The following is a 14,455-nucleotide window of genomic DNA, read 5'->3' on the forward strand; positions in this document are numbered from 1 at the left end:
TTCAGCAGATTCTGGGTCTGTAGTGCAGAATATACTACAAAGAGACACGGAATACTCTGGCAGAATGAGAGCACCTGTCTGTCCTCTCAGTGGACTGGTCTGGACCTTGCCAGAAGGATCCACTCTACAACTAACTGCTTTCATGAAAACCAGTGTGCAAACTCTTGCTATTCTTGAAAATTGACCTTTCACAGGTTGCAATGTTCTTTTCAAGAACATGCTATGGTAAATTAATTAGTCAGCTTTCAGACTCTCTGAAATATGATTGATGCAGGAGACATAGAACAGATCTGACAATTCTATGACAATTCAACTCTGACAAGGCTGGAAACAAGACAATGCCATATCAAAACTCTATGTGAACCAAAAATAATCTCACAGCATGATCATGTGAATTGACCTGGACATAGTTCTGCATATGTACTTACATGTGATTTATACAAATCATTTAGAGCTTGAGTGAAGATGTAAAGTTGTGCAATTGCTTCACCACACCATCACACCATCTAAGCTCTGATTTTTTCAGTGTACGCCAAAATTTTATCCCATAACCACCCAACTGTTGGAGGTATTGAACATGTAGACATGCCATATGCACTGCCAAAGCAGAATTTGGATATACAGTATATTCTTGGACAGGTGAACACATATCCAGGTCATGTGAATAATCTCTTTGTCAAACTCAAGGATCAACTTCCTGTACCACAGACATATTGTAGATCTCGATAAGCTTTTCCACAGTAGTGCCAACAGCAACAGAGCCAAAACAGAGCACATCCCGGAAGTTTCTAGCCCCAGAGTCTTCAGTTGAGTCTCTTGGCACATAAACCAGCAGGTGGGGATATTTAGCTGCAGAAAACAAAGATTAATTTCAAAAGTCACGTTTACTGAATCCTCCTACTTTGAAAGCATGTTGTGACTCAGGCTGCACTACAGAGTGGCAAGTCTGAAAAAAAACAACCAGAACTTGAGTTCAGCCTCCTGTACAGAGAGACTAGCCATTTAATAGGACCAAACATATAAGAGCTAGCAGGGAATTATAGAAAGCAAAAGACCTGATTTGTTTAAGTTTTATCTGTGTTCAGGTCCACTTAGTAAACAGGTTGAAGCACTGTCATATGGCTGTTTCCCCAGAAGTAAGTTCCACTAAGTTTGACTTAAATTGGGGTATATGTAATGTTCTGGTATTTGTATCACTGTGCCAAAGATCAAACTCATCTCCACACTTCAGGATGGATCAAATTTCAGGAATGATTCAGGGACCTGTACTTTGCCCTCTAAACAGCTCTCACTCATGAATTTTACAGTGAAGGACAGAGGCCTGTGAAGAACATAGCAAACTCCATTTAAGTCCAAAAACGCCATCTTGAGGCACTCTGATTTCATCACAGGAGGAAAGCCTATGTCTCCCAGTACTATGAAAATAGCTGCTAATTGGAAATGTTCTCAGGAGAGACACCTGTGTAATCTAGGTAGACCAGGGTCTTCAAGGCCAGGTGGCTAGCCAATTTAATTAAAAATTGGCTACAGCTCAACCATGCCAATGGGGCCTCAACGAAATCCTGCAGTGGAAGGAAAGTCACAGAGGCCTCCTCAAAGAAAGGGGATGTTTGTTCCCTTACCTCAGGGCAGCACTGAAGCTGCATCCATGCTGGAAAGTTGGAGAGGACTTGGGCCTTAAGTCTTGTAAACTAGGGGTTCAGCCTTTGTTATTTTCTGTCTTGGTATAATTCCCAACAGTATTCCAAAGATCTTAAAGTGCTTGTATTTTTAAAGTTCTTGTATGTGTTTACTGATCGGGGCAGCCTAGTTCAACTACATCCAGTTCTGACCATGAAGTCTCTCTACTATGTTTCTTGTTGGTGCCCAGTTGGGGAGGAAATTCTTGGGTTTAAGGGTCTCTCTCTCTTCTGTGTACCTGGGAAGTTTAAAGGCCTCTGCTTTCCCTAGCCTGAGACTGGTAGTAAGGGTGGTGGCAGCCTACTGTACAGAGATGGTTTTAGCCCTGGTCTTTAATTCATGTCAATCTATGGTGACCCAGCAAGGCCCTGGAAGATCCTAGTTTGGGTTGGGGGTAACGGACTGAGCTGCTATGACAAAGCACTATCTAAATTATGACTCAACAAGAATAAGGGCGCAATCCTAATCCCTTATGTCAGTGCTTTCCAGCACTGGCATAGCGATGCCAATGGGCCATGTGCTACATCCTGCAGTTGATGTCACTCACAGAGGCTTCCTCAAAGTAAGGGAATGTTTGTTCCCTTACCTCGGAGTGTCATTGCTCTTATGTCAGTGCTGGAAAGCACTGATATAAGGGGTTAGGACTGTGCCCTAAAATATACTAGGAATAACTAATGTTTTACAAAAATGAACTGGTTCAATATTTGTGGATAGAGCTGGTGTTCTTTGGGCAAGTTGGAAATTGCTTCTGAAAGAACACAGACCTTAAAGTTTTTCATGGACACTTGTTTCATGGAGCTATGAATATCAACATTTGTTTTGGGGTGTTCCAAAATTTTTTTTTTCCCTAACAATTGTGAACTTTCTTGAACAAACAACTTGAGGTACCTTGAACTTGAGGTATCTTGACAGGCACTATGGTGATTTCTTGCAGCTCTCAAACATAATGTCTGGCAGATGCATAGAAAACTGCAATATGTGGCAGGCAGCCCAATTATATATTATATACTTCACAAATGCCATTCCTAGTTGTTTAGGATATTGCATATGCCCTTGGACACCAGTACAATTAAGGCTATACAGCTCTAGCTCTGCCAGTGGATACACCCCCAATGCTATGTACAGTGCAATGTTGGAGCACTCTCACTGCTAATCACCATATTCTAAGCTCCCCCCCCCCCCAACAAACATGCCCCAACCATAGGTGGAATGCTGTGCAAGTGTTAGAGCTGGCATGCAAACGAAAACCCTATTATAACTGATGTGGAGGGGGAAAAAACAACAACAATGTAATCCCATCTCCTCGTACCTCCTCCACACCACCCATTTACCACAATGGAATATATGATACAAACCACACTCGGGAACCCATATCATGATGATGATGTGCACAGCATAGGGCTATATCTCTCTGGCCTGAGACTGTAGAGCACAAACATGGGAACTATGCTAACGAGGAATATGAGGAAATTGCACTATATACAAAAAGGGAGCCCTTCGCATTGCCTGCTGCCCTCACAACATTCATGGCAAGATTCTTGTTAACACTTGCCCTCTCAGAATTCTTATTGCAGGTCTTCTGCCTTAAGAGGACTCCACACAAAATACCCAAGTATCCACTCCACCACTCCAACAAGGAGAGTAGGGAGAACCCCAGAGGTAATAAAAAAGGGAGAGAATCCCATGTTGCAATGCATCGATGCTGCATATCAAATGTCTCTACAAGCTTCCCCTTTAAATACTTGCAAACAGCATTGTGCCATACACTTGCCTAATCACCGCTTCCTTTTGCAACAGCTAATAATAGTGAGCACCTGCTCAGTCTTGGTGTATGTCAAGTATTCTACTGTGAGCCACATACTCATCTGATGCCCTTTTGTTTTTCAGGATTGCAGCATTGCCACATGGGGTAGAGCAGTCAATCTGCACAGAATTCCACTGCAACCCCCATCAGCAAAGGTAATGCATCAGATATGTGCCACAGGTACTGCACTCGCATGCTCAACAGGGCACCACTGTGTGTGCACTTAGGTGGCGCTTCTCTCTCTCTGTCTCTCTCTCTCTGTCTCTCTCTCACAAACACTGAGTATGTGTCTCGATTCAGAGACAATGTGTTGCTGATGATGCTACTTCTTGATTCTCTCTCTCTCTCTGTTTCTCTTTGCTCTCCGCAGGCAGCTGTCCAAAAGGGCAAATAATATGGGTTATACTGTGCGTCCTTGCCTTGGCAATCTAAAAATCCTTACCAATAGCCATCAGACGGATAGTCTTTTTCTGCTCCTGAGTATCTCCAAAACTGCACGTTGCCAATACATTGTGTACCAAAGCCAACTTAGGTTGAAAGATCACCTTCACTTTGCACTCTTCACCTGGATCCAGTATGCCACGAGAAGGAATAAGGGTGAAAGGGGTTGGTGACTCCCAGCTAAAGGAGGTCAGTATATCCCTAGAAGAAACAGAATCATGCTGTAAACAAAACAAAAAAAATTTCCCCATCACAGTAACAGAGCTTCTCTCAAAAAGCCAGGAAAGCATGTGGAAAAGCAATGCATCCCGTGATGATTGAACATCCCTTGTGCCCTTCTTCTTCCCCATGTGTTTCCCTTAGGAAAACCTCAACATAAGATTCAATAGGAAAGAGATTTCTCTGAGTCACTTGGTAATCAATATCATTGCAGAAAAACTGTTTGGTCAGGTTTAGGCTTGTTGCGACTTCCTACCTCCGCAGAGGCGAGGGATCGTTTTCTATGGTCCGCCCCCGGAGGCTAATGGATCCTGAAGGTTTCCTGAGGGCTCTGGGGGATTTCCCCACTGCCAAGACTGGCGTCTCATCTGAGGCCCTGGTTGACCTCTGGAATGGGGAAATGACCAGGGCAGTGGATGAGATTGCTCCGGAGCGACCTCTGCCATGACGCAGACTCGGAGCGGCTCCTTGGTTCACTGAGGAGCTGCAAATGATGAAGCAGCAGGGCAGGCGTCTAGAGCGACGGTGGCAGAAAACTCGGGATGAATCCGATCGGACACGGAGTAGAGCCCATTACAGAGCCTATTCCGTGGCGGTGGTAGCAGCAAAGAGATTGTTCTTCTCTGCTACCATTGCGTCTGCTGACAACCGTCCGGCAGAGCTGTTCCATGTGGTGCGGGGCCTCCTCCATCAGGCCCCCCCAGTAGACCAGGAGGAAAACACGGTCAGCCGCTGTGATGTGTTTGCGCAACATTTTGCAGATAAAATCGATCGTATTCGTCACAACTTGGATGCCACATTGACAGTGTCTGATGATGTCCCCTTGGCAACTGCTTGTCCTGTGTTGTGGGATTCTTTTCAGCTTGTACAGCCTGAGGATGTGGACAGACTCCTTTGGAGTGTGAGGCCATCTGCCAGGCCATCTGCCTGCCTGCCTTGCCCAGCTTGGTTGATAAGAGCTGCCCAGGGTGGGCTGGCTGAGTGGACAGGGAGGTTGGTCAACTCTTCCTTGATGGAGGGGACGTTACCACTCACTTTGAAACAGGCAGTGGTTCGCCCCCTCCTGAAGAAGCCCTCCCTGGATTCCACTGTGTTGGATAACTACCGGCCAGTCTCCAACATCCCGTTTCTGGGCAAGGTAATTGAGCGAGTGGTGGCGTCCCAACTCCAGAGGGTCTTGGATGAAGCGGATTATCTGGATCCTTTTCAATCTGGCTTCAGGCCGGGCTTTGGGACAGAAACCGCCTTGGTCGCCTTGGTGGATGACCTATGCCAGGGACTGGACAGGGGGAGTGCATCCCTGTTGGTCCTGCTGGACCTCTCAGCGGCTTTCGATACCATCGACCATGGTATCCTTCTGGGCCGATTGGCCGAGTTGGGAGCTGGAGGCACTGTTTTGCGGTTGTTCCGCTCCTACTTGGAGGGTCGGTCCCAGATGGTGGTGCTGGGGGATGCCTGTTCGACACCCTGGCCCTTGAGATGCGGGGTGCCACAGGGCTCAATTCTGTCCCCCATGCTATTTAACATTTACATGAAACCACTGGGAGAGGTCATCCGGGGCTTTGGAGTGGGGTGCCATCAATATGCCGATGACATCCAGCTCTATCTCTCCTTTTCTCCAGACTCCAGGGTGGCGGTTGAGGGCCTGGAGCGCTGTCTGGAGGCAGTGAGGATCTGGATGGGGGCTAACAAGCTGAAATTAAATCCGGATAAGACAGAGGCTCTCCTGGTTCGGAAATCCTCGATGCAAGTGCTGGACTATCGGCTTGCGCTGAATGGGGTTGCACTCCCTCTGAAGGAGCAGGTCCGCAGCTTGGGGGTCCACCTGGACTCGCAGCTGCTCCTGGATTCCCAGGTGGCAGCTGTGGTTAGGGGGGCCTTCGCTCAGCTTCGGCTGGTGTGCCAGCTGCGGCCGTACTTGGATCGTGCTGACCTGGCCACGGTGATCCATGCCTCAGTGACATCGAGATTAGATTACTGTAACGCGCTCTATGTGGGGCTGCCCTTGAAGACGGTTCAGAAACTGCAACTAGTGCAGAATGCGGCGGCCCGTGTGGTTACTGGAGGTAGGCGGTTCGACTCTGTCAGTCCGCTTCTCCAGCGGCTGCATTGGCTGCCCATTCGTTTCCGGGCCCAATTCAAGGTGCTGGTATTGACCTTTAAAGCCCTATACTGCTCTGGACCAGGGTATCTTAGAGATCGCCTACTCCCGTACAATCCGGCTCGTCCTCTTAGGTCATCAGAGAAGGCCTTTTTACAAGTGCCGCCACCTAGGGAGGTAAGAGGGGCGGCTGCAAGAAATAGGGCCTTCTCAGTGGTGGCACCAACGCTATGGAACTCCCTTCCCCTTGACTTAAGAATGGCTCCCTCTCTTGAAACCTTTCGGCGAGGCCTGAAGACCCTTCTGTTTAAACAAGCCTTCTGCGTTCTCGGCCTTTTAACATCTTTTTAACATCTTTTAATATTTTTTACAGGCCTGATTCTTTTATGACTTGCTGCTGCTCTATGCTCTTTTTACCTATTTTTTACTCTGACTGCTGTTTTTTTATGATGTGTTAATATGTTTTTATTTGTTTTTAAATTATGTTTTTAATATGTTGTTAAATGTTGTTAAATGTTAATGTTGTTGTTAATTTAGTTCCTTCGGGGAGAAAGGCGGGGTAAAAATAAAGTTATTATTATTATTATTATTATTATTGGTCAAGAAGATAGGTTGTCGTATGGATTCCGTGTCTTCTTCATCTGCTTTCCCCAGTCAGCCCTCCCCCTGGGATTGGCATACACCAGCCAGTTGGACATCCAACTCCACCTGACTAGGTCAGAGGGCAGATAGGGATGCCTAGGTAGTTGTATACCATCCAATTAGATGGACCAGTGATATCATCAACCATATTTTTCTTTAGGTTAGGCCCAAGGATGTTCCTGAGTGTTCTGGCCTGAGTGTTATGTCAGAATGCCAGATGCAAGGGAGGACACCAGGATGAGGTCTCTTGTTATCTGGTGTGCTCCCTGTGGCATTTGGTGGGCTGCTGTGAGATACAGGAAGCTGGACTAGATGGGCCTATGGCCTGATCCAGTGGGGCTGTTCTTATGTTCTTATGGCCAGGCTCCATCAGAGAAACCATCTTTGTGTGGCCAAATTCTTACCTGTCTCCCTGGGGATCACAGATATGTAAGGGCATTCATATAGCTACAGTCCTGAGTAAGAGACCTAAGACATGTTTAGGAATTATTCTGCTCTCAAGTTTGCCTGCAATCACCTGCTTATCTATTTGCAAAGAGCCACACATGAACACTTCCAATGCCAATGCTATTTTCCAAGTCTGCCTGTTATTCTTTCTTCTTAGCATTATCCAACTCTCCTCCTTCACCTTGTATTTATAATAAACTTTCTTTTTTTATTTCAACTCTTTACTTGCCTATGTGGTTTAACTCTGTGGCCAGAGCAGCTAGGATACTCCATGGAATCACTTCAGCATTCTATTAAACCCAACCAAAAAACAAATGGATACTTGCTGAATCTGAATTTTTATCTGCATTTTTAATTGGTCAAAAGCCAGTTGAAATAGATAGATCTTCAGCAGACACCTAATAGAGCCCAATGTCTGGGCCATTCAGGCTTTTCATAATTTCATATTTGGACATTACTATCAAAAAGGTCCTGCCTCTCATTCCCTCCAATTACACCTCACTGAGGGCCCAATCCTATTCAACATTCCGGTGCCAATGCAGCTGCAATGTAGCTCTGAGATACTGACTGTCCCATTACTGCCCCTACGCTGCAGGATGCAGCACATATCCCATTGGCACAGTTGCATCAGAACTGGAAAGTTGGATAGGATGAGATCCTGAGAGGCTGAATGCAAAGCAAGACCTCAACTGATGACCCAACTACATGGGCAGACATACGTAGGAAGAGGTGATTCTTAAAGATAACAACCAGCGCCCTGAACAGGGCATGTGAACTGGCCCTGACAGCCAGTGCAGATGCAGTAGTGCAGAAGTAATGTGGTCAGATGAACAGGCCCCTGAAGAGTCCCAGACTGCTTCATTTTGAACCAATTGAAGCTGCCAAATCCTTTTCATAGGCAGCCCCTCATACACATGTTACAACTGTCCAAACACAAGGTGACTAGGGTATAGAACATCGTGGCCAGATCTACTTGCTTCAGGAATGGGTGCAACTGGTGTGGCAGCTGAAGCTGGCAAAAGCACTCCTACACTTCCAATGCCAGATTCTCCAGAGTAAAGGCTAGATTCAGAAGCACTTCCAAGCTAGAAACTTAATCCTTCAAAGGGATTGCAATCCTGTCCAGAACATACTTTATTCCCAGTTCTGAATCAGCTCTACTACTGACCAAGATCAGTTCTGCCTTGCCCAGATTAAGTTTCAGTTTATTAACCCACATCCCATCCTTCACCTTAGCTAGCCACCAGTTCAGAACTTCCATATTCTCTCTGGTCCCTGATGGAAAGGATTGTCCAAGTATTGATGACACTGAGCTCAAAAACCCCAGATGACTTCCTTCAGAATTTCATACATATGTTAAGAGTATGGGGGATAAGATGGGACTTTGCAGATCCCCAAAAGCTAAAGGCCACAGAATCATGCAGCATTCCCCCATGTCTACCTTCTATAACCTACCTTATAAGTAACAGCAGAGCATCCACAAATCCATAACATCATGTATCCACAACATCATGCATACTCAAACCCGTCAGAGGATCTAGAAGGATATCACTGATCATGGTGGCCTATTCACAACTTCTTAAAGCATCCAGATCAAATGCCCTTTGGAGAAATTAGTGGCACTTTTCTATCTCAGAGCTGGAAGATATGATAGCAAACTCCTACAGTGCCTTGGCAGGAAGGGTTGAACTGTAGGGGCCCTACTCCAAATCCAAACAGTAGTCAGCTCTGAAGATAAACATGCTCACCCAACATTAGACAGGGTAAATGAGGCCATTGTAGAATCATAAACAGCACATGGGGGAAGCTGGATGCTCTCTGGGAAAAGCAGGTCAATATGAGGCAGCTTAGCATGGAGCACAACAGAGAACTCTCCTTCCTGTTTTTCAAAAAGGATTCTGTCTTCATATTCCTTCTACATAAAAAAGAAAGAAAGAAAAAAGTAAGATTACCATCAGGCTGGACTCATTCTCCATGTCCAATGTAAAGAAAAGCCTGCTTTACATACATACGAACAGCAGGAGCTACACATTCAAGTATATTAAGAACTGACAGCATAAGCAACTATGCCAGTTGCTTATTTCATTCATTCATTCAGTCCATTTCATCCTTATTTCTTTCATTTTGCAGTTTTACTGAATAATTTTATTACTTTGTCTTTTCTAGGAGGGTTTGAGTAGATGGAAAGTTATCTTAACAATGTTGTAAATGTTAAGGGCGTATGATAATTGCGCGATTGCTAAAACATCTGTATTCTGACTGTGCTGAAACGGCTATGCCAGAGGTTCCCAAACTGGGAAGTTGCAATGCCCCAGCCAGGGAAGCCCTGTCTCTGCCCCCTTAATGGGAGGGAGAAAGCATTGACACAATCGCTGAGATTGCCTCGCTGCTGGGGGTAAAAGGGGTTATTTAGACTTACCTGAGGCAGTGCTGGCCTCTGGGGGAGGGAGGCCCAGGGAGCCTGCGGACCCCTCTGCAGGATTCTCCACACCTCCAAACTTCTGAAAATAGGAATAAACGGGCATTTCTGATTTCATGATGAAAACACTAAGTGCCTTTTTTCCCTACGTTCAGAAGTTTGGAGGCATGGAGAGCCCTGCAGAGCGGTCCTCAGACTCCCTGGACCCCGCCCCCCACAGGAAAGTTGGATAGGACTGGGCCCTCAGTTAATCCATGTGTGACATCAAACCAAGAAAAAGTTTGGGAAAGAGAATATATAGGACCATAAGTCCCCAAGATAGCATTACATCACCTCAGGTCCCACACAGGCTAATCAATTCAATGTCCATCCTCTTTCCTAATCTGTCAAATTAGAGACAATTGAAGGGAATGCTGCTCCACTATATGGCAACACAGGTGACTCTGGTAGATCCCTGATTTACCTTTTCCAAAGGGCGGAAGATGATGGGCAGAGTTAAGGACATTCCAGGACTCAGAATAATTGGCTGTGGGAAGATGGTAATGAAGAAGCGTGTAGTAGGAGGTCTAGGAAAAAAAGTCAAAACAAAGGAATCATGGAAAAAGGAGATGGAAGTGAGGTTATGAGACCCTGTGGCAAACAGAACAAATATTATGGCTATTAGGTTTTAAAAACACACAATGCTCTGTGAGATCTCATATATGAAATAAACAAGTACAGTCCTCGTTATCCACTAGGGTTAGGTTCCTGGAAACCCTAGGATAGTAGAATTTGCAGATAACAAAGCACTGAATCAATGGAATCAATGGGGTTAGGTGCAAGGGATTCCTCTAGGTACCTTACCTGCCATCAGAAGAATCTAGCAGAAACCCTCAGGAAGCCAGCAGACTGTAGGAGGAATTGCCAAAAGATCTCTGAATGCTGTAGAGACCTTCTGGAGGCTGCAGGGACCTTCTGAATGGCACCTGCAACCAGTGCAGACCAGCAGAAGTTTCCACCAGTCATTTCAAAGGGGTTCACACTGGTCATGGGCACCATTCTGAAGGTCCCTGCAGCCTCCAAAAGGTCTCAGTATAGCAGATAACAAGAACAGAGGTGCAGATAATGAGAAGTAGGTGGCAATTCTGCCCCTCGCAGATAAGCAGAGAATTGATTGCAGTATTATTTTAAAGAGAACAGACTGCAGTATTGTGAAAAACCACATAACAGATTTTGCTCTATGAAATTCAGAGAACTCTAATAAACTTAAAAATAATACTATGAAGATGCCATTGATACAATGTTAAAATTAAGAAAATAGGAATTTCAGTATAGCTAAGAAAGTTTAGATTGTACCAACAAAGAATTCCAAAAAGCAAATCAGCGTAGAGCAATGGTTCTCACACATTTAGCGTCGGGACCCACTTTTTAGAAAAAGAATCTTGTCAGGACCCACTGGAAGTGATGTCATGATGGGAAGTGACATCATTGAGCAGGGAAATTTTTAACAATCCTAGATTGCAATCCTACCTACACTTATCCAGGAGTAAGTCCTATTTACTATCATTGTTAAAAGCATACATAGTAGTCTGCTAAAAGTACAGGTCTGTAACATTTCCCCGAATTCAGTCACATGCTATGGTAGCATCAAGTCTAATATATTAAAAAAATATTGAAATGAATGGGGATCTACCTGAAATTAGCTTGCAACCCACCTAGTGGGTCCTGACCCACAGTTTGAGAAACATTGGAGTAGAGGAATCAGAAGTTGTGAGACTAGTTTTTCAAGTGGCAATAACTATACACACTTTCTTGGGAGGTCCCACTGAAACCACAGTAACTTACTTCTGAGTAAACATTCATACAATCAGGCTACAAAATGTTAAAAAAAACAGCTGGGTAAGATCTGTACTGAGCAATATCTCGTGTTATCCATACACATTTGTATAATTCGGAAGATCTGTTGTTTCCTGTGAACAACATTTTAGCTCACATTTTAGCTCAACATTTTAACACAGATAATTCTCCCTGTGTTCACAGAACACAAAGAGGGGGACCATGTCCACGGGACTCTTGATACTAACAAGACTAGTGATCACAACCCCTGATGGCTGCATTCATTTTGCATTCATGAGCAAGAAAGTGTACCTGCATATTCCATGTCAATAGGAAGAATTATCTTTGCATGCTATACACAAGTACACCATCGTGTTCACAAACACCAAGCACACAGCCACCAAGAGCACAGCCAGCAGATGTAACACCATCAGGTGATTGAGCACCCAATTCTATGCATATGTAAATCCCATTATAATGGTTTTGCTAAGCATAATGGGACACAGTTGAGTTGAGAAGTCCAACAGAGCATCATTAATGACAGGGTAGGAAAGTGGCAGGTTCTTTTGCCTTATATGCAACCTACCCACCTGAACCTCAGCTTCTGGGTTTTCAAACAAACATTTCTCAAAGTTAGGTGTTTGGTAAATTCTCTTCCCAGAGACCATCCTTGCCAGGTGAGAGCCTCCACTACTTCAATACCCCAGAAAATGTTCTTCTCCTTCGTTTTCCTCACACTGGATTCTGAAGACCTCTGGGCCGATCCCATCAGTTTCTAAAGGAATAAAGAAAAGGAAGTGATAAGTTTATCAAGAGGATACACTATCCAAGTGAACCAAAGACCCAAGATAAAACCATACCCATGCCAAAATCTGCCAACAGGCACACTGAAATTGCTAAGACAATAACACTTCGAATTGCTCATGACTTCAAAGAGCAATGAAAAAATGTTCTTGCCATCTCAGCCACAAAGACTACGTACTTGCTTGGAACCAACATGACAGAATCTCTGAAGAGCATCTGAGCTGGCTGTGGATATGTGCACATGAGTGAGCATCTTTGCACCTGGAAGAGCTAAAGAACATGTTTGTTGTTCAAAAAAAATTATACAACATCACAGCTACTAGTGACAAGAGAAGGCAATTCTTTATGGTGATGATCTGGCCATCCCAAAATTATTATTAATTAACAGTATTTATTAACAGTATACTGTTATACAAAATTATAGACCTAATTTCTCCATCTCACAAAGGTTGAAAAGAAAGCACATTTAAAATGACTGCTATTATGTTTCTGATATTTATCAGATTGTCCCTGAAAGATTCAGAAACTTCATCCACCACATGCAGCAGAATACGAAGTTTTACTCCACTGTAAGTACAGTATGCTTAGGACTGCAGCTTTATAGCCAGATCCTATGCACACTTATTCAGAAGTACCTGAGTAAAGTCAAAGGATTGCAACCACTGTTACTTTTCAAGTTTAAACCAAGGATTCTTGAAAATTTCTAAAGCCTAAACCAGTGTTCTTCAATCTTGAGGACAGGAGCCCAATAAGGTCACGAAGCCTCAGTTGTGGCAACCTATGGGAACAAAAAAAAAGGTTGAAGACTACTGGACTAGAGCAACACCAGGTAAAGGGGGGCATGTGGTGTACCCCTTAAGGGACCAGGAGACTGTCCAAGTCCTACTCAGGTTCTTGGCAAGCATGCTAAAATAGCTTTCACTAGTGCCAGGCTTCATGGTAACTTTTTCTGCATTCTCTGACAAATATATCCGGTTACAGTGAACACTGCTGGAAGGGCATTATGGGGGTGGGTGGTGGATGACGATGGAGGCAGGGGCTGCACTGGAGCTGCAGGGTGGATAGGATTGGGCCCTGAGTACCCAATCCTATGCGTGTCTACTCAGAAGTGAGTCCCATTATAGTCAATGGGGCTTGCTCCCAGGAAAGTGTGGATAGGATTGGACCCTTAGTGCCCAATCCTATGCGTGTCTACTCAGAAGTAAGTCCCATTATAGTCAGTGGGGCTTACTCCCAGGTAAGTGACGCTAGAACAGCAGCCTTACAGCCTGTGGCAGCGCAGAGGATGCAAGACCCACCTGATCTTCTCGAGCGAGGGAAGATGAAGGCTCAATCGGAGCATCCAGGCTGCAGGAGACCGCGAACCGCCCCCGTCGCTATGGAAACAGGACGCAGAAGTAACGTTGGCGTCTCCGGAGCAACCAACTACGGCAGCTGCAAGGGAACAGTTTTGTTTAAAGGCGAGGGCGGGCGGAGGAGGAAGACTGTGATCGTGGAGGAGCGAAGGCGGAGGGGGCGGCTGGCATTGTCGTGTGTGCAGACTGTGCCTGCAATCCTATGCATGACTACTCAGAAGTAAGCCCCATTATAGTCAGTGGGGCTTACTCTCCAGTAAGTGTGGCTAGGGTTGCAGCCTGTGACAGCTGTGGTTGGGACTGCAAGTAGGAGAGGGAGGCAAGGCGAGACACCTGCAGCTGCAAGCATTACATGAAGGCAGCTGCTCAAAAGTAGGGTGACCAGATACAAAGCAGGGGCCAGAGCGCCTCTTCCTTTCACCCTTGTCTAGAAGGGGGAATGTGGGCAGGTGCAGCTTTTTCACGCTTCCATGTGGAGCTGCACCTGCCCACTGTCCCTCTTCTAGACCACGGTGAAAGGTAGAGGCACTCTGCCTCCCACTTTGGTCACCCTACTTAAAGGTCTGTTAGGACAAGGGGGTGACCCTCCCTCTTTGAGGGTCTGTAGAGCTTTTCAGCATTGGAACCACTCTATGGAATATGGCCAAGGGAGAAAGCTGCTCTGCAGTCTCCTTATGGGACCCATACTGTGTACTGTGTAAATCCTGAAGGATTTGGAACGGGTGGAG

At 45.3% G+C, this 14,455-nt stretch overlaps 1 protein-coding gene across 1 annotated transcript in view; it reads right to left on the minus strand.

Annotated features, from left to right (window-relative positions):
• Positions 1-12,625, minus strand: part of CFAP65 (cilia and flagella associated protein 65) — a 62,137-nt gene extending 49,512 nt beyond the window's left edge. The window contains exons 1-6 of the mRNA XM_066621201.1: positions 12,535-12,625; positions 12,159-12,312; positions 10,217-10,319; positions 9,083-9,249; positions 3,927-4,126; positions 704-849 (exon numbers count right to left, since the gene is read on the minus strand). Coding sequence (XP_066477298.1) covers positions 704-849; positions 3,927-4,126; positions 9,083-9,249; positions 10,217-10,319; positions 12,159-12,312; positions 12,535-12,625 — 861 coding nt within the window. The remainder of the gene's footprint in view (positions 1-703; positions 850-3,926; positions 4,127-9,082; positions 9,250-10,216; positions 10,320-12,158; positions 12,313-12,534) is intronic.
• Positions 12,626-14,455: the final 1,830 nt, after the last annotated feature.

Source organism: Tiliqua scincoides, chromosome 1, assembly GCF_035046505.1.
Source record: "Tiliqua scincoides isolate rTilSci1 chromosome 1, rTilSci1.hap2, whole genome shotgun sequence".
Classification (NCBI taxonomy): Eukaryota; Metazoa; Chordata; class Lepidosauria; order Squamata; family Scincidae; genus Tiliqua; species Tiliqua scincoides.